At 32.3% G+C, this 25,630-nt stretch overlaps 1 protein-coding gene across 1 annotated transcript; it reads right to left on the bottom strand.

Moving 5' to 3' along the window:
- Positions 1 to 806: 806 nt before the first annotated feature.
- On the bottom strand, positions 807 to 20,443 carry LOC143072150 (hephaestin-like). Its single transcript, XM_076246967.1, has 15 exons — positions 20,246 to 20,443; positions 19,622 to 19,860; positions 18,891 to 19,073; positions 15,204 to 15,462; positions 14,652 to 14,758; positions 14,099 to 14,222; positions 12,101 to 12,327; positions 10,333 to 10,520; positions 9,961 to 10,018; positions 9,386 to 9,592; positions 7,840 to 8,020; positions 5,344 to 5,504; positions 4,235 to 4,392; positions 3,021 to 3,255; positions 807 to 1,686 (listed from the first exon to the last, which is right to left on the bottom strand). The coding sequence occupies exons 1-15, from the start codon at positions 20,374 to 20,376 to the stop codon at positions 1,376 to 1,378; spliced, it is 2,769 nt and encodes a 922-aa protein (XP_076103082.1). The 5' UTR covers positions 20,377 to 20,443; the 3' UTR covers positions 807 to 1,375.
- Between the last annotated feature and the right edge of the window lie 5,187 nt (positions 20,444 to 25,630).

Here is a 25,630-nt window from a genome sequence, read left to right as displayed (position 1 = left end):
AATGATATGTTCAACCTGTCTTAATCAATCTCCTGTCCTCTTTTTCTCGATTGTGACATTACAAATGTCGACAAATCACTGGATAGATGGATGCACAACTAAAGCAGGAACTGGTTACCCATCTGACACATCTCAGTTCACACAAGTTTCGATCAGAATCGTTTTTCTTCATCTTTTAGTGCAATGATTGGTTATTTGTTGTTTGTCTTTTCGTCGTATTAGAGATAAAGATTGCATTCATGCAAACAAAACCCTTATTGGATACACATGCAAATTTCACTAACATCAATTTCACGTGAATTTAAATTCATAAATGATATGAATCTCACGTGAAATTCACGTCAATTTCACCTCAAACGAGCTTATACATGAAACTCACGTGAAATCAGTTTTTGTGAGTTTCATATGAATCCAAAGTGAAACTCATGTGAATTTCACATGAAAATCACGTTAAAAAATTTCATGTGAAATTCACATGGATTTTTAAAATAGAGTATTTCAAATAACATCTTAATTTTCAAATTTAATTAAAATCATGAAAAATATCAATTTTTTTGTTGTAAATTTCACGTCAGATTCATGTGAAACTCTATTCACGTGAAATTCACATGAAAATTTTCACGTGAGTTTCATGTATAAGATCGATTGAGGTGAATCTCACGTGAAATTTTTCATGTGAATTTCATGTGAGATTCATGTGAAATTCATGTGAGCAAATTTTGTCTGTGTAATATATCAGTTTGAGAAGAAAAAAGTGCATTGAACAAAATATTCTAAAAATCCTATCAATGAATATATTAAGAAGTTATCAATGAATATATTAAGAAATTATCAATGAAAATATTAAGAAATTATCAATTAAATATTAACTCATATATTCAATTAAAAAATGATGTTTAAGTGAAAAATCTTCAAGAATAACATAAAAAGTACATGATGCTGTTCTAAAATAACCAACGATGGCATTCTTTGATTTAAAATTGGGGCTATCTTTCTTTACCGATTGTAGTTCAATCTTCCACAGCATATACATAACTAAGGCATGATACATGTAATACGTGCCTATTATATTCCAATTTGAATTTTTACAGAACCTAAATGCCCTTAGCTTCCAGTTCGAGGCATGTAAATGAAATGATACAATGATAAATGTTAATAATAACAATCCAATGTTACCCTGGAACTCTATGGTTTAAAAAGTCAATTGAAATTAGGAATCCATTTGAACAAACCTTATTCTAATGAAAAAAAAAATCTATACATACTTATGCATAAATAATCCTAGCTAAATTCAAATAGAGGTTACACAATGTATTTTATCACGTATCAACTTTGCCTATACATGTATTTACATTTCTTACGAGCAAACATAAAATTAGTTGGCGCCTCCTGTATTTGACGGAACATTCATTGTTGCAGATAATTTGTTCCAATGCATATCTGTTGTATAACCAGTTAGTCTCCATTTTCCACTTATTTTTGGTGTAACTTTGACCGAAGCACTTGTTCCAGGATGTAATGCTATGACGTCATATCCAACATAGAAACTACTGGATTTTGAAAACGCGACACCTGACATATGTATAGATTGGAATCTGAAGCCAATATTGAAGAAATGTATGAATTGTGATTTTCCTACTTCGTAACTGATATCCTGAAGAGCTCCAACGCTCATTCCATTAACGACTGAAATAATAGAGGAAGGCATTATTAGATGTGTATAGTTGTCAAAAGAACAATGATGTGTCCAAAGTACACGGATGCCCCACTCGCACCATCATTTTCCATGTTCAATGGACCGTGAAATTGGGTAAAAAATCTAATTTGGCATTAAAATTACAAAGATCACACCATAGGGAAAATTAGAAAGATCATATCGTAAGAAACATGTATACTAAGTTACAAGTTGATTGGACTTCAGCTTAATCAAAAACTACCTTGACTAAAAACTTTAACCTGAAACTCACACTTTCATTTTTTATGTTCAGTGAACCGTAAAATTGGGGTCAAAAGTCTTATTTACCTTGACCAAAAACTTTAACCTGAAGCGGGACGAACGGACGCACGGAAGAACGAACGGACGCACAGACTAGAAAACATAATGACCCTCTACTATCGTAGGTGGGGCATAAACAGGGGAAATGTATCTCGTTTGATGTCTTTTAAATGTTTAGATAATTACGAATTCTAAAATCAAATTGAAGCTTTTCTGCTTGCATGGTATGAATGTTTGTTTTTGTAGCAGTTCAGTGATTCTTTTGTTCCATTATTTTCGTCTTATTATCGATGCATTTCCTTCGGTTTTGGATTGTGATCCTGATTTGTTTTTGCGTTATGATTTCTGACTTATGAACAAAGGTATTCTGTTGTTGGGTTCAATTAGCCTCTGTCTGGCTAAATGATAGCTCAAAGATATCAGAGTTATATTTTGGTACAACCGACGTCCAATTTGTCCCCTCATCGCTCAAATCGTTGACATTTAGAATGCCAAATGAAAAAAAAAACACAATAAAATTAAAACTGTAAAATATTTTTTAGCTAAAATTGCCCAAATCGAATTGAATAACATCTTTTAAGTTTTTGATTTTAAGAAGGAGTTCAACGAGTCATAAATACATACACAATGTCATTAAAATAAAAAAAAAACCAGGGTAAACGTATTTTGTATAACATACATGCATTCCCCGCCATGCGTAAACACACAAATGTCAAATTCAGGAATAATACACAAGACTTTTAAGTAACGAATAAGACGACTACCTTGGTATCTAAACATCTGAGACTATGCAGATATGTTAACAGTGAGCTAAGTTATATCGTATAGGGCAACAAATTCGTCCTGGTGATCGCAAACATTATGCAGTGTCGATTTTTTCTTTTTTTCATTAAAGCCGTATTATAGGAAGTTTTGTATAAGGGGCTGTGGTTTCTGATCAATATATTCATGGTGTCTTCATGGCTGAGAAAGAAAAAAGTTGGTTAGAAAAAGTAGATTGAATACAAATTATTTATTTTTATACCTTTAATTTTATTATTGTCTATTAGTTCTGTGTCATTTAATTTTGTGTTAGATCCAGGACCATATTTCTTTACATTTTCTTTGAAATACCAACTCATCGCCTCATCCACTTCACCAAAGAAAATGATTGAATGTTTGAAGTCGGTTGCAGCCTTCACTCCTCTATTGCATATGATAATTGGTCCTATCAAACCAGTTGATATGTCTTTTTCAATATCCAGGGTTGAAAAGTAAGTCTGAAAATTTTTATGTAAATAACATCAATTTCTCATATAGTTTTTATATTATATTTTAGTACGCCAGACGCGCGTTTTGTCTACATAAGACTCATCAGTGACGCTCATATCAAATTATGCCAAACAAGTACAAAGTTGAAGAGCATTGAGGATCCAAAATTCCAAAAAGTTGTGCCAAATACGGCAAAGGTTATCAATGCCTGGAATAAGAAAATCCATAGTTTTTCGAAAAATTCAAAGTTTAGTAAACAGGAAATTTATAAAAATGACCACATTATTGATATTCATGTCAATACCGAAGTGTTGACTACTGGGCTGGTGATACCCTCGGGGACAAAACGTCCACCAGCAGTGGCATCTACCCAGTGGTGTAAATAGTTACCAGGATTATAATTTAGTACGCCAGACGCGCGTTTCGTCTACACAAGACTCATCAGTGATGCTCATATCATTATGTCAGTCTATGAATTAATTGTGTAAATTTATTTTGGCAACTTAAGCTGTTTTTATAAACATTTGCACTCGAGAGAATAGGCGCTAAAAAGTGATTTCATATGACTTTCGATCAATAAATAAAAGGTTCAAAAAGGATAAGCTGTAATTAATATATGTATTCTGATATTCAAGAGTACTAACTAGGGTTCTCCGATTGTTAATATATTTCGTGCGTCTTAATCGCTGTTCTTGATAACTTAATCAAGAACGTTCAAACATAAATATTTGATAGCCAGAAATTATTAAATACACTGCAACATTAGCTTTATAACCGAAAAGGACCTAAACAAAAATCAATTTTGCCTCAGGGGAATCTTAGTTTCCTTATAATTTCTTAGTTTCAGAATACTCAATGTTATATAAGTCTGTGTTTAACATTTTTAATTTACCTTTGCCATTTGTATTTTTTCAATACTAGTTTTATAAATCATACAAGAACATATGCAAAATATTAGACAGAAATTGATTGTCGTTCTTCACTTGCCTTTGCAATGCATTCTGCATCCCCAGATCCAGGGCCAGCACTTTGTGGAATATTCCAAGTAATATTTCTAGTATGTCTTGGTGATAAAAAATCGGTATAATCTGCCATTACACCAGGCACATAGATAGAGAAATTTCTGTCAGCAATGTTTTGTATGTCTGAAAAAGAAAGACACAGTATCGGGATTTTTTCTTTACACGAATCCAACTGTTTCGAGATATTGTTTGGTATTTCATATAAATATCCCGAAATATTTGTTCAAACAAAAAATACAATTCAATAAAATTCTAAACACTGGTTCATCTTTTATTTCTATATTTTTGACGTATTATACATTATCTATTGAACAATGTAATTTATTTTGTTATTATGAAATTCAGTTGCAATTTTGAAAACCTTCTTAAGGTCAAGACAAATCACATGAAAGGGTGTGCAACTAGCATATTTTGGCACCCTGTTAAATCCCAAAAGATGCAGCCGAATACTTACAAAAATTGTGATCTCAAAGGATATTTTTATTTTTGAAACACTGAAATATCACATGATGGGTCATTTATCAATTCAATCAAAATTTACATGTTCATTCCGATTCCCATTGTGCAGAGAAGCATTCATATGTAACCTTTATTTTTTTCAAAATGTGATAGAAATTAGGTCAAAATTCTAAGTTTTCAACAAATATAAATTTATTATTGAGTATTTGTTTTTTGCATTGTAAAAAACCCCATCTTACAGCACATTTTGATAGAGTTATTGTCTTATTCACATTCAGTTTTTTTGGCACTTTTGTTTTATTTTCTTCTAATGCGTGGATCATTTTTATATGTTCTTGACAATTGCTATGTGTAAGTTTTTTTTAATGCAAAGTTGTCGTGTTTTCGTGGGAGTATTTGATGGAAAAAATATAAGTATATCCCAGGAATAGATCACCTTAGTCGTATTTGTCACAACTTTTTGGAATTTTGGGTCCTCAATGCTCTTCAACTTTGTACTTGTTTTGCTTTTTAACTTTTTTGTTCTGAGCGTCTCTGATAAGTATTATGTAGACAAATCGCGTGTCTGGCGTAATAAATTAAAATCCTGGTACCTTGGATAACTATATGACATACTTATTTTCAGACTTTCTCCAACACTTGTATAAAACACATGACCTAAATATCCTTGATAGTTAAGTCTTCTTGTAAAGTCCAAGCGATTTGAATTGGGATAAAGATTTCCAAACATTGCTTTCTTGTATTTAGGAGACATCTTCAGGTCTCCAATTTGCAATCTGAAAGATCATAATATTATCAGTAGTTAGCCCAGTAGTCAGTACTTCACTACTGATATGATTTATTCCAAACTTTTATTAAACTCACTGTTAATAAATTGATAATGTGGAACATTTGTGTAGACATGTTGGATCGATACAAACATAAGTTTATCGATCTTGAGTGGATATAGTGGAAACCCTGACAATTTTGGATGTAAGACTTATAAGTAAACCATTTTGGCATTTATTTTTTGCATTTAAAGTTGTTTTTATATATTACTGTGATAGTACTTTAATTCGTGGGTATCAATTTTCGTGGTTTGAGCAATATTTACATGTTCGTGGGTCTTTAAATTCGTGGATTTTGTTTTCAAATTTTTTGTTTAAATGGTAGCCATTAGAAACGAAATATACAAACTTTACTAAAATTGTCCGTTTATAAATTTTGAAATTATTAAGAGACTAAGGTTTCAACTCCCTCAGGCAAAGTTGGCTTTAGATGAATTTGGCTATTTATTTGACATATAGCTCTTCATCAGTTTCGGTACTTATGCATCTTCGGATTTCAAATGTTTGGTTTTGAGCGTTCCTGATGAAGGTAAATCCAGAATAGCGCTTCGGACGCAAAAATTTATTAAACGTGTTGTTTTAAATTTTTAACAAAGTGTCTGGTTTAAAGAAAATTGCAAAGTAAACATGTAAATTATAGGGATCACACTATTTAACCCAAGATAGATTGATCAACATATCAAAGACCATCAAAGGTGTCAATTAGGCCATAAACATGTCACCTATAGAAAACATTTACATAAACAAATGCTATAAACGTCTTGACTTGTAAAATAATTCTTATCAAAGGCAAGTCCAGCATGAAATCAGTATTTCCCATCCGTACGAGAATAATCAGGATATAAAATGAATATTTCATCATAGCATACCAATACCGGAAATCTGACTTCCATCGAACAAAAACAGTTAAGGTTTTTTAAAGATTAAACGGGTATAATCCGACCTGCAGTTGTAGTTCATAGTGCGTTTGCCATGTGACTTCTATTATAGTATTCTAATATTCACTAGATCATACCAGTAGTCAAACTTACATGGGGATCTTTCCATGTCTTGATTTGGACAACGGTTGTTTTATTTCGTTGGACACTTAAAATCGTGGATAACATAAAGTCATCCACGAAAACCACGAAAATGGTTCCCCACGAAAAAAAGTACTCTCACAGTATAGTTTTGATGATATTATCAAAAAAGCAAAATATGGGTAAAAATCGCAATTGAAGGGCACGCACTCAACTAAGGAGTTGTCTGATGATGTTGGTTATGTTGAATTATTTGTCGATCTTGTCTTTAAGATTATTTTTTTTACAGAGGTTTCTCTCGACTTTTCATATTACACCACTGTGTCCATGCCACTGCTGGTGGACGTTTCGTAACCGAGGGTATCACAAGCCCTAAAGAAAGCACTTCGTTGTTGACATAAATATCAATTAAATGGTGATTTTATATATTTACTGTTTGCAAAAGTGTGTTTTATTCGATACATTAATGATTTTCCGGGCTACGATAACCTTAGTCGTATTTGTCACATTTAGGATTTTTGGGTCCTCAATGCTCTTCAACTTTGTACTTGTTTGGCTGTCTAACTATTTTTGTCTGAGCGTCACTGATGATTCGTATGTAGACAAAACGCGCGTCTGGCGAATTAAATTTTTAAGGCCTGGTACCTTGGATAACTGTTTGTTATTTCACAGAATATTCCGTTTTCCTGTAAATAGAGCCATTTATTAGGGCAGTGATTATACAATTTTTTAAAGTTGTCCCATCTGCAACTTGTAAGATCATCATTATCGACTCCTAGGAGTCGATATTAAGAATTGAACGATGGACAGTCAGTGCGTGAATTTTTCTTGCTACCTGATTGGAAGATATTACGAGACGTGAATAATCAAAATTTATTGATTGGTTAGGACAATCCAAACCTAGTAAATGTCCTTCAATCTCGTAGAGTATCGGATTTGTCCTCTCTATTTTAGCAATTATATTTTGCCTGGTCATTAATCATCATATTCATGATATTGATACACAGGTAACTTTTATCTATAAATAGTCGAATCTTCTGGAGTTTCGTAAACAACAACGTTAAACGATATATACTACTTCATAACGTGTGACCTCACGTGTGTGGTAAAATTTGTTGATTGATGCACGTGGCTATTCTAGTAAATGAATGAATCTACAAAGCGAGAGCACTTTCCATTTTCATCAGCTAAGAGTCGACTAGCCCTTTTTGAAAGGCTAATGCTTGTACTGTATGGTAATGAAATATTGAAATATGAAAACTTACTGTTTCCATTTTGTTGCACTTAATTTTCTTCCAGTATAACTCCATCTATCCTTGACGATCCCTAAATATGTCACCTCATCGACTTCCTTGAAATCCTCATTTGTTATACTACGTCCACATTGACTGACATTTATGGAAAATCCAAAAATTTCATCGGGAAAGCTACTTACTTCTTTTAAACCTTGAACGACAAAACATCATTTTCCGTTAATTTGTCCAACACTCATAAAATACAATATATCTAGCATTAACGGAGTAAGTCAAAAGTGTTTATGCACAAAATCAATATAAAATAGATTGCACATCTTCACTATATCAGCCTTTATTACTTATTTCATATTCAACTAATTCAACAATACACAAGGATAGTCACAGATCTGTGCGATAGTGTTGCTTATTACTTGTTTCTTATTTGAATTATTTTGTAAATATATACGTGTATAACAAATGAAATATCATTATGTAATCTATAATACTAAAATTACGAGGTCCAATTTGTCAGCCGTCATCACGTAAAAACGACGAATCAAAGACTTCAACTTTATATATAACTAATATAGTACAAAGGTGTAGATTAAAAATTACACCACTCCAGGCCCTTTTGTTTTCCACGTAATTAGTATTGCCAATAATTAAGAAGTTCCGGGTCGAGTCCGATACCGATACCAATAGTATATTCACCTGTTACCGATTACCTTATCTGTACGTTCCGCATCTGACAGCCGCACCACCAAACGGTGTATTCAAGATTAATATGCTATATAGTATTACACGGGTCATAATCACAGGGTTGACACCACTTAATTGTCAAATTGTTACCTATTGTTGTATTTTAATCAGTTAGACTTTCTAAGATCACAATACGAATACTAAAAATCTGGACTAAAATAAGGCGTATAGGTACAGTTTTCAATTTGTTAGCGGGCATGACGTAAAACAGCGAATCAAAGAATTCAATATTTATAACTAATATAGGACAATGCTGTTGATTAAAAAATACTCCACTCCAGGACCTTTTGTTTTCCAAATAGTTAATATTATCAATAATTGATAAGTTCCAGTTCGACGGGTTCAAAATGAAAGATTTGAAAGCAGAGAAAACTGTGTATCTTATAATCAGCATGACTTTATCAGATGACAATACTAATACTAAAATAAGGCTTGCGCATAGTTATATACTTTAATTCAGTCACGGACCCGCGATATACGGGTGTGTTCTAGTATATATTAAAGATCAGTGGAATCAGTATGTGAAAAACGCATACGTACGCTGAAAGATAAAAGCGTTTCAATTCGTCATAACTTACAAGAACTCTCATTGCTTTTATATTTGAAAACGAAGTGAATTGAGTAAAATGAAATTCGTGAGTGCATGAGTGTGTGCGTATGTGTTGTTTCTTTGGATATATCAATTGAACTATGAATGCTCGTGCATTGATACCGTGGATAATAGAAGTTAAGTTTTGATATAAAAATTATATGTTTAGTAATTTTAAATGTCTGGAAAACATAAAAACTATTTCTAATAAAGATGAAATAACTCTACCCTCTCGAGCTGGTTGAAGTGTAACCGAAGTTGGCAGGTGAGGTATCAGTCCGATAGCTGACATTGAGGAACCGTCCATCAGAAATGGGTCACTTTTACTGAGAAGTGTCACTGGCTGGTTTGTAAATGTTATAAAATGGAATCTGTATGTATCTCCAGTACATAGATGCAGTGGTGGAAAAGACTTTTTGCTCAATCCATTTATGTCTGTATATAGACCAAGTATTGTCAGCAATGAACAACAATAGACAATACAAATGATAAGTTTATAAATTGATGCATGCTTAAAATGATTGATTTTCTACAAAATCAAGCCAAGAACGATATATTTTAAATTTGTGCATATCTAGATAATATATGAATCAATTAAATAACAATATTTAGACAACTTCTAAGCTATCATATTTGAGATCAGAGCTGAAAACTGTACTGTTTACTTTGTAAATGATAAACTAAATATTTAAAACTAGAATGCAAATGAAAGGACAATTCAAACATGTCTAAGAAATTAAACGAAAATATAATAGTTATAAAGACGCTGTATATTATCCAAGGGATTAATAGAGCATACTAACCAGTGGTATTGGCAATACTTGGAAATACGAAAAGAAAGTAATCTTCCCCACCAATTATCTACAAAACAATAAACATAGAATAAACTATAAACTATCCCTTTAATTATTACTACCTACTGTTTTGTTCTTTATTCTTTTTTTATAGATGCTATATAGAAAATTTGGCTGAAGAATATTTTTATACGATTCACATTTCCATATAATTTATATTTCCAAAAAGCATTAGTTTTTTTTTTAATAAATTGATTAACTTTGACTTTTGAACATTTCAGAGACGATGACGTATAAACCTTTAAATTGTACACGTGAGAGCACTTTGGCTGAAATTTTCTTGTCCGTCAAGGTGCTTGTCAAGAAACCTCTAATATTTACCTGGTTATCATTGGCGTCTAAAGAATATTGTTGACAGACCAGTATAGATCCTACCATTGTTGGTTCTCGATCTAGATCTACATAGTAAAAACGTGGGATACACATATCTTCACCCATCACTGGACCAAAGAATTCAGGTACGAACCAATAGTATGTTCTCTTTTCTCCTGGAGCTGTTTTTATCTTACCTTTAGTCATGATTAAATAATGAATAATGAATAAATATGATTAAATCAAAAATAAAACAAAAATACACTTACAAGGGGTTAAATTCACTAAGACATAGGAATGCAAATATAATATTTAAACAATATATTACATGTTTTAATGGTGTGCATATTTTTTTATACAAACGACTAGAGATTGTTTCTATATATATACTTCCTAATCCGTGTATGGTCCAAATTTTAAATTTTCCGTAATCAATGCTCATTTACTGCGTTATATATTCCAATTCGCTCTCAACTTCTATGTATAGAGCGCCAGTGGCAAGTATTAAATATACACTATGCGAGTCTGGCATAAGATTAATTAAGCCTTATATCATTAGTGAGTTTTGAAACCACCGAATCGATGCCACTGCTGAGGGACGAGTCATCGCAAATGGTATCACGTACCCGACCCAGTAGTTTGCACTTGTGTGGTTGAAATGAGATATTCTTGAATGTTTATTTTCTGTAAACTTATTGTTATGAAAGGCTGACATATTCAAAACTGTAAGGTTCTTTAACACTTTGGTGTAGATTTTCGTATACGTGTTTTGCACATCTCTGAAATTGTGGTCATGACTGTTCTTTAACTTCGTGATATTGAATTCAGCTTTGCAGCTGTTTTGATTCGTCGCTAAGCCTGGAATGTTTGAGTTTGTATGAGGGTATTTTACAGTTTTTAAAGATCAGAACACAAACAACAGTTAAAACATCTTGTTTTTCATATTTACCACGCGTTAAAAAAAGTCACTTCATATTATAATCAGTTCTGGTAAAAACATTACAACAACTTTATAAACTTCAATTCTGATTCCAAAACTAAGCACGTCGACTGAAAGTATTGGTAAGATTAGCAGAACTATTTTAGGAACTGCAATGCCAGGACACGTGTAACTTATACAAAGGGGCAAATAAAATCTAGACAATAGTACCAAACTTGAATTAAACTAACCAACATAAAGTCTAAAACAAGACAACACAATTACTTTGAGATGAACTGGGACAAAATTACAAGCAACATTCTTCAAAATACGGACAACATGAACCAAAAACAGCCAATCATTTCATAATAACGACTCATTGCGTCCTTAAACTTTTGAGGAAATTACTTTAATTTACAAATTATAACCCTTATTTCAATATTAACCTTGTTACTAGCACGTTTCTATTAAGGAAATACAAGCCCTGAATACCGTATCGAGTTGGTAATAGTTCGTTTGCAGTCATAGCTGGAATGTTGCTGCATATTATTTGAAAGTTCACAATTAGAAACTCAAATCTTATTTTCAATGTTTAAAGTTTGTTCTCAATAGTTCCTCATATAAATACAATAGATACAAGCGGTTGTCAAGACATGCATAACAATCCCGTCTAAATGGAACAATGAAAGACCGAACAATTTCAAAATAATGCTAAAATTCAATTTGAACAAAATACATACAACCAGGCAATATTGCTATTAATGATTACTACTTATAGTCATAACTATAGCGAAAATTCATTGGGATGGAAAATAGCAAATATGGCAACGTATTATGTCTGTTATGAGCTAAGCTTACCAGATACATTGTCGTTATAGATTAATCCTTCATATTCTTTATTAGTCCTAAGGCCAGCTGGTTTGATTGTAAGAGTCTTGTTTAACTTATTATAAAATACGATTTTTATAACATCTCCAACTTCAGCTTTAATTACTGGACCAAAAACTGTCCCCAAATAGGATTCTTTTTCACTCCTTTGAGCTTCTTTATCAAACTGTCTGTTTGTATAAGCAAACAAACTATTTCTGAAATAAAAACAATAAGCAGTCCGTCATGATAACAAAACTTAGAAATATGACGTCAAATATAAACAGTTTCCATTCTCAATTTTATAAAACATGGTGAAAAAAAGGCTGATTTATCATTGCAACTATAAGGACATTTTTAATCTATTGTATTAAATGTTCTGTTAACAAAAGGTGTGTTAATCTACCATAACTTGATTTTTTTTTATCTCATCTGTCCAATATGTAGATTTTGTTATTTTTTAATCAGTAGTGTCAGTTGTATATTAAGTTTTCTATAATTCGCAATCTCTTCCAGGTTGAACTCAACTTTGCACGAACTGTTATTATGTCACCCGATCGACAATGTCGGGTGACATATTGCTTTTCCTCTGTTTCTTTACTATTATTATTCTTATTCTTCCAATGATTTTGTCCGGCAGTTTTCTTGGAGACAATGGAACCAATCTTAATGATAGTTGACTATAATGAGGAACACAAAATTCCGGGTTGTAGTAGGTCATAAGACCATTAAAAATGGCTGCCGTTACCATGGAAACGGAACAAATGTGAAAATTTCAATTTTTGGGTTTTGGTGAATAATTTGGAGATGCTTAAACTCAGAATCATTATATTTTGATACAATGTAGGTGCCGGCCATATACTGGTTTTGGATGATTTTGGCAATCATTGGAACTACTATGTTGTCATGGAAACTACACCAAAAATTTCCAAAATATCAAAATGTTCCAAATTTTTTGAAACTTTAGCATAACGATGAGCAACTTGGTAGATGTGGATTTTGGCGTTAGAATTACGAAAATGTCTTGTGTTACCATGGAAACAAGGCAAAAATGGTAAAAACGCTTTAAAAACCTTAAAAAGTGGCATTTACTTCCTTAAAATGGTAGGTCAAATCCATTGAAACTCTTATGGTATGTTCCCTCCCATGTACCAATGTGGTATCTGCCATTAGAAATTGGGAATGGTCTGTGTTACCATAGAAACCAGCCAAAATGTCAAAAATTTCAAAAATTTCAAAATGCTCAAAAAGTATTGATACTTAGTATGATTGTTGACTGTCAAGTCTGCATGAGACTTTTGGAGTTGGAATTTCCAAAATGGTCACCGTTGCCATGGAAACTGCAGAAATGTCAAATATTTTCAAAATGTTCCAAACTTAATAAAACTTAATATTATTGTCAACTGGCATGTATAGATGAGACTTTTGACTTTGAAATTTTCAAAATGGCTGCCGTTGCCATGGAAACAGCAGAAATGTGAAATTTTTGACAATGCTCTTATATTACTGAAAATTTACAGAAAGATATATCGCAATTCATAGATCTGCATTCACTGATAAGTTGTTTTGAAATGGCTACCGCTTAGTGACAGTGGGAGGAAGGGTGACATCCGCTATTGCTTGCAATGGCAATTCTAGTTTTAATTGGTTTTTTTTTCAAATTTTTAGATTGGGTTCCAATCAGGTGGAAAACAAGCCGTCATTCGTTTTTAGTACTTATAATATTCTTCTCCCATCTTTAGTGCGAATCCTAAAAACGAGCCTAGAAATATTAACTTTTTACATGTCCTTTTTATTTTGTTCTAATCAAATAAAAGATCAAAAGATATGGAGATAATAATATTCATAGTTATTTTCTTTTTAATCATGTAGGAAGGAAATCACATGTTCCTCTTAAACATAAATTTAACTGAGCGGTACAGTCACTTTACATGACAGTTTACACCGACAAGTGCTGGATTTATTAATAAAGTTAATAGTTTACAATACCTTAATTGTCCATCCCAAGACCTGTTTTCAGCAGAAATATAATATTTTCTTATCTTTGTTGAAGTATCTATTATTGGTCTAGGGTTGTCACACTTTTTGATAGTAACCAGTGCTTGCATTCCACCTATAAACGATAGGAACAGAAAATAGGTACTACCTAAGAAAGTCATAAACATTTGAATTGATTCGTGGATATAGGAATGAAAACCTGTTATTGATAAATAAAGTACAGTTTACATTACATTTATCATTCATCTGTCTTAATGCGATCTGCCCCGTCACCTTCTTGATTGCGATATTCATCCGTATTTTCAATCCAACATCAAACTTGAGTACTATTAATGCTACTGAGCTTGGTGACTGGGTCTGATTGGAGAAGCATCGAAAAAGATGTAGGACATTAACAATACCAGCTTAACTGATATGCCGCAGTTTGCCGCAGTGATATGCCGCAGTTTGATGCAATAATTCGTAGCAATGATGTATTTTTTTAAAGCAAAACTTTCAACTTTTATCATGATGTATGTTTTGCCCCATTTCTCGAGTTTCTCACCTTTTTTGTGATATGCAGATGTTGATGACAATAGCCATATTCCTTCCTCAGATGGAACAACTTCCGCTGTAAGAGAAACACCAGAAAATACTGGAAGCGTATCATATCTGGAAAAAGAGAAGATATTTATTTGAAATATAAGAATTTTCATTTTGTAAAGGGATAACTAGCAAATTACATACCTGATTCTTATAGTGATGTAAGCCTTTTAGCAGGTTTTCATTTTGTACTCTATATTTGAAGGTACTAAATCATTATGGTAGCAAAACTAAAGGAAGTGAATACACAGTTACAATCGTCACGTTCGGGTAAAATGACAGTCGCGTCAAATGGTTATGAGCTTCTTTTTTTTAAATTATTTTTCAGGTTTTTTTCTGACAATTTCAGTTTTTTGTTAGAATTCAAATTCTTTAGCAAGACGTGTAAACCAAGAATCATTTAAAATAACTTTCTTTCGTGAACAGATTTCAGAATACTACCACGCTTTATTGTTAAATGCATAGATAATAGTAAGACATGTGATATTGCATAATAAGATATTTTTCATGTTACCTCTTGTTTCTGAATTTAAAGGACTGTCCATGGAACCTGACAGTGTGGACATCATCAGTTCTACTCAGTGATGCTACATGAAGCCTCGTCTTGGCACCAACACAGAACGTTAAATCAGGTAAGTTTCCATACACAAAACCATTAATGTTGTGAAGCGTGTTCGAATCGTCCTTGGATACATTAGCAAGATGACTCAGGTTTTCGTCAATTTCTCCGAAGTAAAAGAAGGCATCTTCGTCTTTCTTCAAAACTTTGTCTTCTGAGAAAAGAAAGGTGAAGATGGAGAAAAGCAACAACATTGATTTTATTCATATAGTAAATCTATTTTGTATGTGTCTATTTTACAGTGAATTTGTATAATCAGTGATTATGTAGAATCCCTGAAATTTTCAGGGATTATGTAGAATCACTGGCTAGTTTAGGGATTATATATAATCCCTAAAATTTTCAGGGATTATGTATAATCATTATAAAAACCGTTAGAGATTATACAAAATAACTGAAATGAAAAAATACTTCTATTTATAAAGAAAATGAATAAAAGTCAAATCATTTATTCTATAAATCATATTTAAACATCATTATAAACATAAATTGCAAAATGTTAATCCCAATATATCAAAGTGATAACTCCAATTTAATCTTTTTTAAATGTTAGGCACAATATATTAAAATGTTAAACACAATTTATCAAAATAATATGCTTCACATATGTTTTACCACAACATCCACATTTAAAAAAACCTTTTCCTGGACATATCGAATCAGATTTTACAACATGCCTAAGACAAATAAAGTGTTCGGTAAAAACATCTGAAGGTACCCCTCAAAAAAGGAATTAACAACCTCGTGAGCAAGATGTCATGTTTTGTGGCAAGGCGACATCCTTTTTCAGACTTTTTGTGAACAATTGCCATTATTATTTTTTGTGTTTCCCTGTTATGAGAATATTCCACCAAATACCAGCTTCCTCTAAACTTTTGTTCTATTTGTCATTCCTTATCCTGTTTTTCTATACATTCAGATGCATAAGTTCTCTAAGTTTGACTTTCTTGTTCATTTGATAAAAAAAAACACACACCCACACAAAAAAACACACAAAACAGATGTTTCATAATCTTCTTCACATTTGTGTTACATGTACCACAAATAACATGCTCTGTGGATTTGAATAACCATTTGACGCTGGATTTTAATAAACAAACAAAACAAAAACAATAAAGTTGTCGCTATAAAGGGAATGTTGATATTAGTCTTCAGCCTTATCTCGAAACCCTGTGTTGGTAATATCTTTAAGATCATCCTCTGTGTTTAAAAACAAAAATATTTCATCTGGCAAGGAATATGAAAGAAAAAAATGATAATTTGTCTATATTAAATTTTTTTATCAAACAAAGGATACTTAAATTATTGACAATCTCTGAAATCATATTAGGGAATTTGTGAAATAATTATCAAAATGTTCAGTGATTATGTAAAATCACTGGTAATTTTCATGGATTATAGATAATTACTAATGATTTTAGTGATTCTAAATATTCCCTGAAAAATCAGGGTCAATTTGTATCCTTATATTAATGCAGTGTGTCGATTCCAATAACCTCAAAATGAAAAGAGTGACGAAAGATACCAAAGGGACAGTCAAACTCAGAAATCTAAAATAAACTGACAACGCCATGGCTAAAAATGAAAAAGACAAACAGACCATCAATAGTACACATGACACAACATAGAAACTTAAAGAATAAACAACACGAACCCCATCAAAAACTAGGGGTGATCTCATGTGCTCCGGAAAAAAAGAGGCTCTAAAGAGCCTGTGTCGCTCACCTTGGTCTATGTGCATAATAAACCAATGACACCGACGAATTCATGACAAAATTGTGTTTTGATGTTGGTGATGTGTTTGTAGATCTTAATTTATTGAACATCTTGCTGCTAACATTTATCTCTATCTATAATGAAATTGGCCCAGAAGTGGCAGTGGAAAATATTTTGTAAAAATTTACAAAAATTTACAAAATTTATGAAAATTGTTAAAAATTTACTATAATGAACAATAACTCCTTAAGGGGTCAATTGACCACTTTGGTCAAGTTGACTTATTTGTAGCTCTTACTTCGCTGTTCATTATTGCTATTTACAGTTTATCTCTATCTAAAACTAAAGGCTTACCTTGGTCTATGTGCATATTAAACAAAGGACACAGATGGATTCATGACAAAATTGTGTTTTGGTGATGGTGATGTGTTTGTAGATCTTAATTTACTGAACATTCTCGCTTCTTACAATTATCTCATTAGCTCAATTTATAATGAACTTGGCCTATTAGTTACAAAGGAAAATATTTGTTAAAATTTACAAAATTATTAAAAATTGACTATAAAGGGCAATAACTCTTTAAGGGGCCAACTGACCTTTTTGGTCATGTTGTCTTATTTGTGGATTATACTTTGCTGAACATTATTGCTGTTAACAGTTAAAATCTCTATCTATAATAATGAGGCCCCTCATGGGGGGGGGGGGGGGTCCTAGTAATCACATAATCACCATTTTTTTGCCAATATAATCACATAATCATTAAATATTTGCTTATCTTTAGTAATCAAATAATCATAAACTAAAAATACAGTCCTAGGTAATCAAATAATCATGAAATATTTGGCTTAATAATCAAATAATCATTAAAAAAACGGCCAAGTAATCACATAATCAAAAACCCCATGAGGGCCCTCAATAATATTCAAGATAATAACCAAAAACAGCAAAATTTCCTTCAAAATTTCCAATTCAGGGGCAGCAACCCAGCAACCAGTTATCGGATTCATCTGAAAAATTCAAGGCAGATAGATCTTGACTTGCAAAACAATTTAAGCCCATGTCTGAATTGCTCTTAATGCTTTGGTTTCAGATTTAAAAGCCAAAATCTACATTTTACCCCTTTGTTCTATTTTTAGCCATGGTGGCCATCTTGGTTGGTTGGTAGGGTCACCGCACACATTTTTTAAACTAGATACCTCACTGATGAGTAAGGCCAAGTATGGTTAAATTTAGCCTAGTAGTTTCAGAGGAAAAGATTTTTGTAAAAGCTAACGACGGACGACGACGACGGACGACTCCGGGCGCAAAGTGATGAGAAAAGCTCACTTGGCCCTTCGGGCCAGGTGAGCTAAATAAAGAGATTTTTCTTAGAATTGGCAACTGCATTTAGCAAAAAGTATTCTCGAATAGTGGAAATATCAATATGACGACAAACCAACCACACAATGAATCGTCCAAAGACTTCCAGAGGGCAACAAACATCTCCAACAATAAACAGTTGTGTATACAACATGTCATGCTCAAAATCGTCTCAAGTCTTTAACATTGTGTTAAAATAAGTCATCGAAAAAACGCTTTCAAATGCTTAAAAAGTAAAAGTTTAAAAAAAATACCGAACTCCTAGGAAAATCCAAAACGGAAAGTCCGCAATCAAATAGCAAAGTCCATAGCTAAAACACATCAAACGAATGGAGAACAACTGTCATATTCTTGACAAGGTACAGGTATTTTCTTATGTAGAAAATTGGGGATAAAACCTAGTTTTATAGCTAGCTAAACCTTTCATTTGTATGACAGTCGCATAAAAAAATCATTTATTTTGACTTAAATTATTATCATTATTTGTATTTCAAGATAAACACTTACTAGAACATACAAGGATAAAACCAAATAAACCCGTGTTGACATCTTTGGTAAACTCGACATCTGAATGATAGAGATGGGAAATGCATCCTTCTCCGAACTGTGGACCACTTTCTTCTGTGATGTTCCAAGAATATCTGTAACTACTACCCGGTGAAACACCTGTTTGACCATCATATGCACTACCTGTGGTATAAAAACAAAGTTAATACGAATATGAAACAAGTAATCAATGACAATTTGGAAAGATGACTACCAAAACGATCTGGTGCTAGAAGTGAAACTAAAATCGATTGGAACAAAATACTATACAAATCAACATATATGTTATTCTGACTAAATTGATTTTTACTTTGATACAAAATGAAAAATGGAAGAATTAAGTGCTGCACCAATACCCACATCAAAAGTAAACTTCCTGTAAACTTTTAAGTACATGACATTTTGTTAATGTCAACTGAAGGCCGCCACCAGATGCGGGATTTGTTGAAAACCCATTGGTGGCCTTCCGCTGTGTTATGCTATTTGGTCGGGTTGTGTTCTCTTTGACAAATTCCCAATTGAATTTTGTTCTGCTGGCCCCTAAACAAAAAAAACAAAAAGGTTTACTAGTTCAGTGAAAATGGACTCATACTAAACTCCAAAAACATATGAATGAACTAAAATAAAAAATCCTATAAGATCAACTCAGGCTCCCGACTTATGACAGGAGCCAAAAATGCGGTTTTTATTACCTTCATTTGCTTTTGTGTAAGGTACTCCGTGCGGATGTATACTAAGGCTATGTGATGCGGTGTTGTTGAAAATAACTATCAGTTCATCACCAACTTCAACTCTTAGAATTGGTCCAATAAAACCTAAATAATCTGGAGAGTCTCTGGTGGTGTTGAAATATCGATCGGTGTATTCTTTGTATATTATTTTGTTGTAAACGTGTTCTATTTTCTGTTCTTTAATGTCCCTCTCGGTTGGTCTAAAATAAATTAAAAGTTACTTATTTGTCATTCTAAATACAATAACAGATCTTGGAAATATCTATGAAGTAAGCACCAGTCATTCTAAAAATATGGATGTCATTTAACTTGCTTCAATCATTTTAATCCATAACAATGGTTTCAATTCATGCTAAATTAATGGAATTTTCAAAATAAATAAAAAAGGACATGTTAAAAACAAGTTAGCAGAACTGCATTTGATTGGTAAAAACCTTATATTTAACTTAAAACTTATATTAAATGAAATAATTACACTGAATTTGAAAAGCTTCGATTAAGGTATTGCACTTTCAAATTTTACAAAGAGAAACCAAGCTTGAAAGCAGTCGCATAAAAGTTATCAGAAAACAACAGAGAACTTACGATACCAGATTCCGACCACTTGGAGCATAATCCCACAAGATTTCTTCAGCTGCAATATAACGTATTTTCTGTTCGGAATTTACTTCAATGGAATAAAAAGAAAATAATAAAACTGCAATCAAAGCGTGCATTTTGTGTTTTAACTGTATCAATGATTTACATCTTACAGTCTACATGTTATTTCCTGACTGATGTTTTCGATAGTATTTTCACTTAAAAGTCATTTCCGGAAATGCAAACAATGCACTCGATCTACTTACATGTCATCTTCCTTGACGGTAGATATACTTGACAATAAAACAACAAATGGAGAAAAGAAATTATTCTAACACAGAAAAAGTGAACAAAGAAAAATGATGATATGTCTAATTATTGTTCGTGTTAACATAATATAAGAAACCTTAAATTAGAACTCAATTCCAAATGTTTGAAAAAAAAGAATACATGTTTATTCAGCTTCTTATAGCTAAACTAAATACCCCCCCCCCCTTTCACTAAAAAAACACACATCGAAAACGCCGGTTATATGGTAGTCGTAGATGGTGGTGAATGATAATAATAATTAAAAACAAACAAAATAACCCAACAACAATGGACATTTGGAATTTAGAATGACGTTTTTTGAAGTCCCTGTGATAAATAATGTCATGCATATTGAAAACTAGAAAAGTTTAACTTCCTTTATTTAATTGAAGGATGATAAATTTGCACTGCAGCTTGAATATTAGGGCATGAACGGTATAATTAAGTTTGGGGAGAAATGTTACCATGCAAAGTGTCGTCGTCCAACAGGACAAATATTGTTATTATACAAGCCGAAAGCATTCTTCCGAAACGAGGAATCGGATGAAGGTCCCAATTCCGAATCCAACGTGACTGTGAATCTATACATCCTTGTACAGGCCTACTGGCGGGAGTAGACCATGCGTAATTTTTGCTTTAATCTGAGACTACTGTTATAGTAATCTTAGCTTTAACACTCCATTTAATTATCAAATTTGTATTTGATTTCCAAATAAGGGAACCACATATTTGTGCAAATAGATTCCAAAAAGTAAACGATAAGATAAAAAAAATTGGTAAAGTTGTTGTGATTTAAATGTGGACCCAAAAGGAGGGTGTTAATAAAACTAACCACAGGCGACGCATCAAGAAATTATTTGTTCTGAAGATATGGTGGAAATGTTAATATATCGAGTTTATTAAAGACCCTTTAGAGCTTTAAAATCCTCAAAAATTAACTAGTTCTAAAGTTAATAGTTATCTAAAGTTAAGCCACAAAAAAACTTAAAAAAATAAACCTCAAGAGAAAAAGATATGAAACAAACTTGAAAAGATGGCTCTAAAGTAAACAACGCATAAAACTCCATTTAGTATTGCATATCTTGACAACCAACATGTCGTATCACAGCTGGTATACTACTAGTCATAAGAGTACCATTTACAAACAAAAGTCAATGCATCGGCATGATTTAAAATGGCACATTTTTTTTTGTATCTCTGATGAAACATGTGTTGTGGACCATCATTTACCAAGTGTACCTTCCATCAGAAATTAATTCTTTTACATTTGCATATAATGCTATGATTTATTTGTTAGTTCATTTTTTATTTCATATTTAAATTTCTATGTGTTGGAAGTTTGGTTGAAACTTCCTCAGGCAAGTTGAATTAATTTAATACACCAGACACGCGTTTCGTCTACATAAGCCTCATCAGTGAAGCTCACATTAAGACGACTTTCATTGATAACAGTGTTCCAGCTAGGATTTTAAAATAAATAGAGGGGCAGTTTTTTTTTAAAAAAAGGGCACTTTAGCGCGTTCTCACTGAAAACAATCAAATACTTAGTAGGCACTGGCTACGGTTACATGGAAATGTAACAATAATAAAAAAAATATTATTGTTACATTGGAGACTAATTGCCGGAATGCAAAGTTGGGTAAGGAACCGATTAATTACGTATGTAACAATAATTATTGAGGCTACGGTTACATTGTGTTATTGTTTCATGAAAGACAGTAATGCGCGCTAGATTTATTAAACTTAAATCTTCTATAGTGTGTTGTTCAATTCTTTCATATGTTCTAAATAATACTTGTAATAATGATAAATAATAAATATTATTATTTAACAAATTGTGTTTTTATACTTTTGCGTATTAATGGTTTTGATGTTCTTAAAGATACTACTTCAGAGTAGATCTCGAAGTGCCAAAGGCGAAAAATATATATAGTACAATGGTTTGTTGTTGAGAACTTGGGCTGAGAAAAGTGTTCACTTTTAAATATTTAATTGCACACCTACTCTTATTACTGTCATTATACTTTGAACAATTGATGAAGAGATTCCTATTAATAATTTTGTTTTGGGTGAACAATTTAAAACTTGGGATGCGTTTGAAACGAAACTGATACAATATCAAGACACAAATTACATACAGCTATACAAACACAGTACTAAAATATTTGATACATCAAATATAGCAAAGTTTGCTGACTGTGAGCTAAAATACTGAAAATTTCTGTATACATGTATTTATATTGAGAACGTTATTTCGTTTTAAAATCAGATGGAGCTCGCCCAAACCAAAGATTAGTTTTTTTTAACCTATATACGAATATCAATGGGTCGTAATATCCATTCGAGATTTAAATTACATTCGTGTTATAAATTAAAAGTTTAAATTGACACAGACCAAGTGTCAAACGTTGTTTTTTTTTCTTTCTTCCAACGACATGTTTCCTTTTTTGCATTGCTATTTGAATGAATGTAGTATGTCTGCCTCTGTCTGTTCGAACTCTCTTGTCTCGTTTTTGTTGTGAAATTTTGAAATAATTCTTAAAACCTGATGTGTCGGATTTAAACATGCTTCAAAAACCACTTACTGGATATGTAGAAACCGTGTCATTGTAAATACAAAATAAAGAAAGTGTATGTAATAATTGTATGTATTGTATATATAAAATCATGAAATGTCTTCAACTTTTATTATTTACTAGTAGTACATATTTCTAGTCCCATCGTACATTGCTGTTTTTCATGTAACAATAACACAATGTAACCGTAGCCTCAATAATTATTGTTACATTCGTAATTAATCAGGTCCTTACCCAACAATGCATTCCGGCATTTAGTCTCCAATGTAACAATAATATTTTTATTATTGTTACATTTCCATGAGGGTCTTCCATGTAACCGTAGCCAGTGCCTACTTAGTATTACCACATAATATAATGACATATTTAAGCAAGCATGTAGCTGAGTTAAATACTCAGCTATTATATAAAAGTTTTAATCAAATTTCTTCTTAGGTCCTTTTGTCGTTTTTATGCTGAGCCTGCTATAACACATGTGTTTTTTCAACAAATTGTCGACATATCTATGGGAACGAACTGTGCGCCTCTCCTCGCCGACCTCTTCTTATTTTCATATGAATTGGAGTTCCTTCAGACACTTGTCAAAAACAAGAAAATCAAAGAAGCCAGATTATTGAATTTCACTTTCAGATATATTGATGATGTTCTTTCCATAAACAATCCGAACTTTTCTGATTGAATTCCATTATATATCCCCACAACTAGAAATTAAATTAACAACAGACACGTCTTCCTCCGCCTCATTTTTAGACTTACATCTCGAATTTGACATACACAGTCATCCCAGTGCAAGAATCTATGACAAACGAGACGATTTTAATTTTCAAATTATAAATTTTCCCCACCTTAGTACCAATATACCAACTTCACCTGCATATTGGATATATATTTCCCAACTGATTCGATATTCAAGATCTTGCAGCTCCTACTCAGAATTCTTTAAACGTCACCAATGTCTGAGCAAAAAGTTGATGAACCAGGGGTATGTCAAAGAACGTCTCGTCCTTTTTCTAAAAAAGTTCATCGGAAGGTACCAAGACTTTGTTGATAAATATTCCGTATCAACTTCACAAATAATACATGATGATCTTCATGTATAGATTCTGCGTACTGACATTGTTTATCATTCTTTCATTTGTCTTTGTTTTATTACTTTTGCTGTTTGGATTGTTTTCTGTGATATCCATTTGATGTGGCTCGGTACTTATACATCCCCTCAATGTGTTTGTATTATCTTTCATTTTTGCTGGTGTTTTTGTATATGCGGCTTTTTGTGTTTCTTTGGTTCTCATAACGTGGCTCTATACTTTAAAAGATCCCGGCATCATGTTATTATTTTATTAAATGTCTTTATGTTCTATTATAAATTAGAAAATACGTTGTGCGACAAACGACAAAATTATTTTAATCGAGTAATGGTATTAACCATTTTTGATTCTTAGAAATTCTACAGAACTTCTGGACAATTTTAAACCTCGGTCTATTTCTGAAATTAATTCTAACATACTTTTGATTTTTTAACCCTGTATGCTACATTTCCCATGTGAAATTATAAAATTGTGTTGTGTGAACATTGAACGACAAAATTTCTTCCTATGTGACGTATACATTTTCTAACGTCAGACAAGCGAAGCAATGAATGTGTTTTTAATTTGATAGATGCTTGTGTGCTTTTTTATAAATTTTGTTTTAAGATTGTAACACAGTGATGACTGCTGTACCTATATTTTGACTATTTTATTTATTATGTCTGCTTTTTTTCACACATCGTTATAAATATAACGGAATTTAATGAGACTGTTGTAAAAGTGAGAGGTTTAGCGCTATAAAACCAGGTTCAATCCACCATTTTCTACATTTGAAAATGCATGTACCAAGTCAGGAATATGACAGTTGTTGTCCATTCGTTTGATGTGTTTTGTCATTTGATTTTGCCATGTGATTAGGGTCTTTCCGATCGAATTTTTCTCGGAGTTCAGTATTTTTGTGATTTTTTTTTATAGGGTGCAGCACCTTTATGCAATGTTGACCTTTGACGTTTGTGCCATTTTTGTTGAGGCTTTTCGAAGTTGTTTTAACGTCTTACATGTTTGCCTTTAATTTTGAGCGTTTATGGATATTTCAAAAACATGTTGTGCAGTTGGAAATCATAGCACGAGTTTGTGTAGCAATGTTGAAACTTGAGTATAGCATCATGTCATTCGAAAGCTTCTCTAAAGTGGAGTGAAAAGTAAAACAACAAAAATACCGCAAACTTCGAGGAAAATTCTAAACGGAAAGTCCATAAGCAAATGGCCAAATAAAAAAAACAAACCTATCAAACAAATGGATAACAACTGTCATGCTACCACCTATACTATTACTTTGCTTATCCATGGAGCGTTGTCTGTTCAGACTGAGGCTTCTATAACACTGTGTTATAGTAGTCTCAGGTTCAGAACACCAATGAGCCTAGAACATATTTCTAATTTAATCTCGACTGGTCAAACATTAGGCCCACTGCCAG

This window comes from Mytilus galloprovincialis, chromosome 4, assembly GCF_965363235.1.
Source record: "Mytilus galloprovincialis chromosome 4, xbMytGall1.hap1.1, whole genome shotgun sequence".
NCBI classification, from domain to species: Eukaryota; Metazoa; Mollusca; class Bivalvia; order Mytilida; family Mytilidae; genus Mytilus; species Mytilus galloprovincialis.
The sequence above is the reverse complement of the archived record's forward strand: the minus strand, read 5'-3'. Positions and strand labels throughout refer to the sequence as shown.

Coding starts and splice junctions, on each gene's coding strand:
- LOC143072150 (XM_076246967.1), bottom strand. CDS start 20,376: ATGCACGCTTTGATTGCAGTTTTATTATTTTCTTTTTATTCCATTGAA. Junction 14,223..14,651: donor ATCTGCATATCACAAAAAAG/GTGAGAAACTCG, acceptor TATCGTTTATAG/GTGGAATGCAAGCACTGGTT. Junction 8,021..9,385: donor ACTTCAACCAGCTCGAGAGG/GTAGAGTTATTT, acceptor TTGTCGTTCAAG/GTTTAAAAGAAGTAAGTAGC.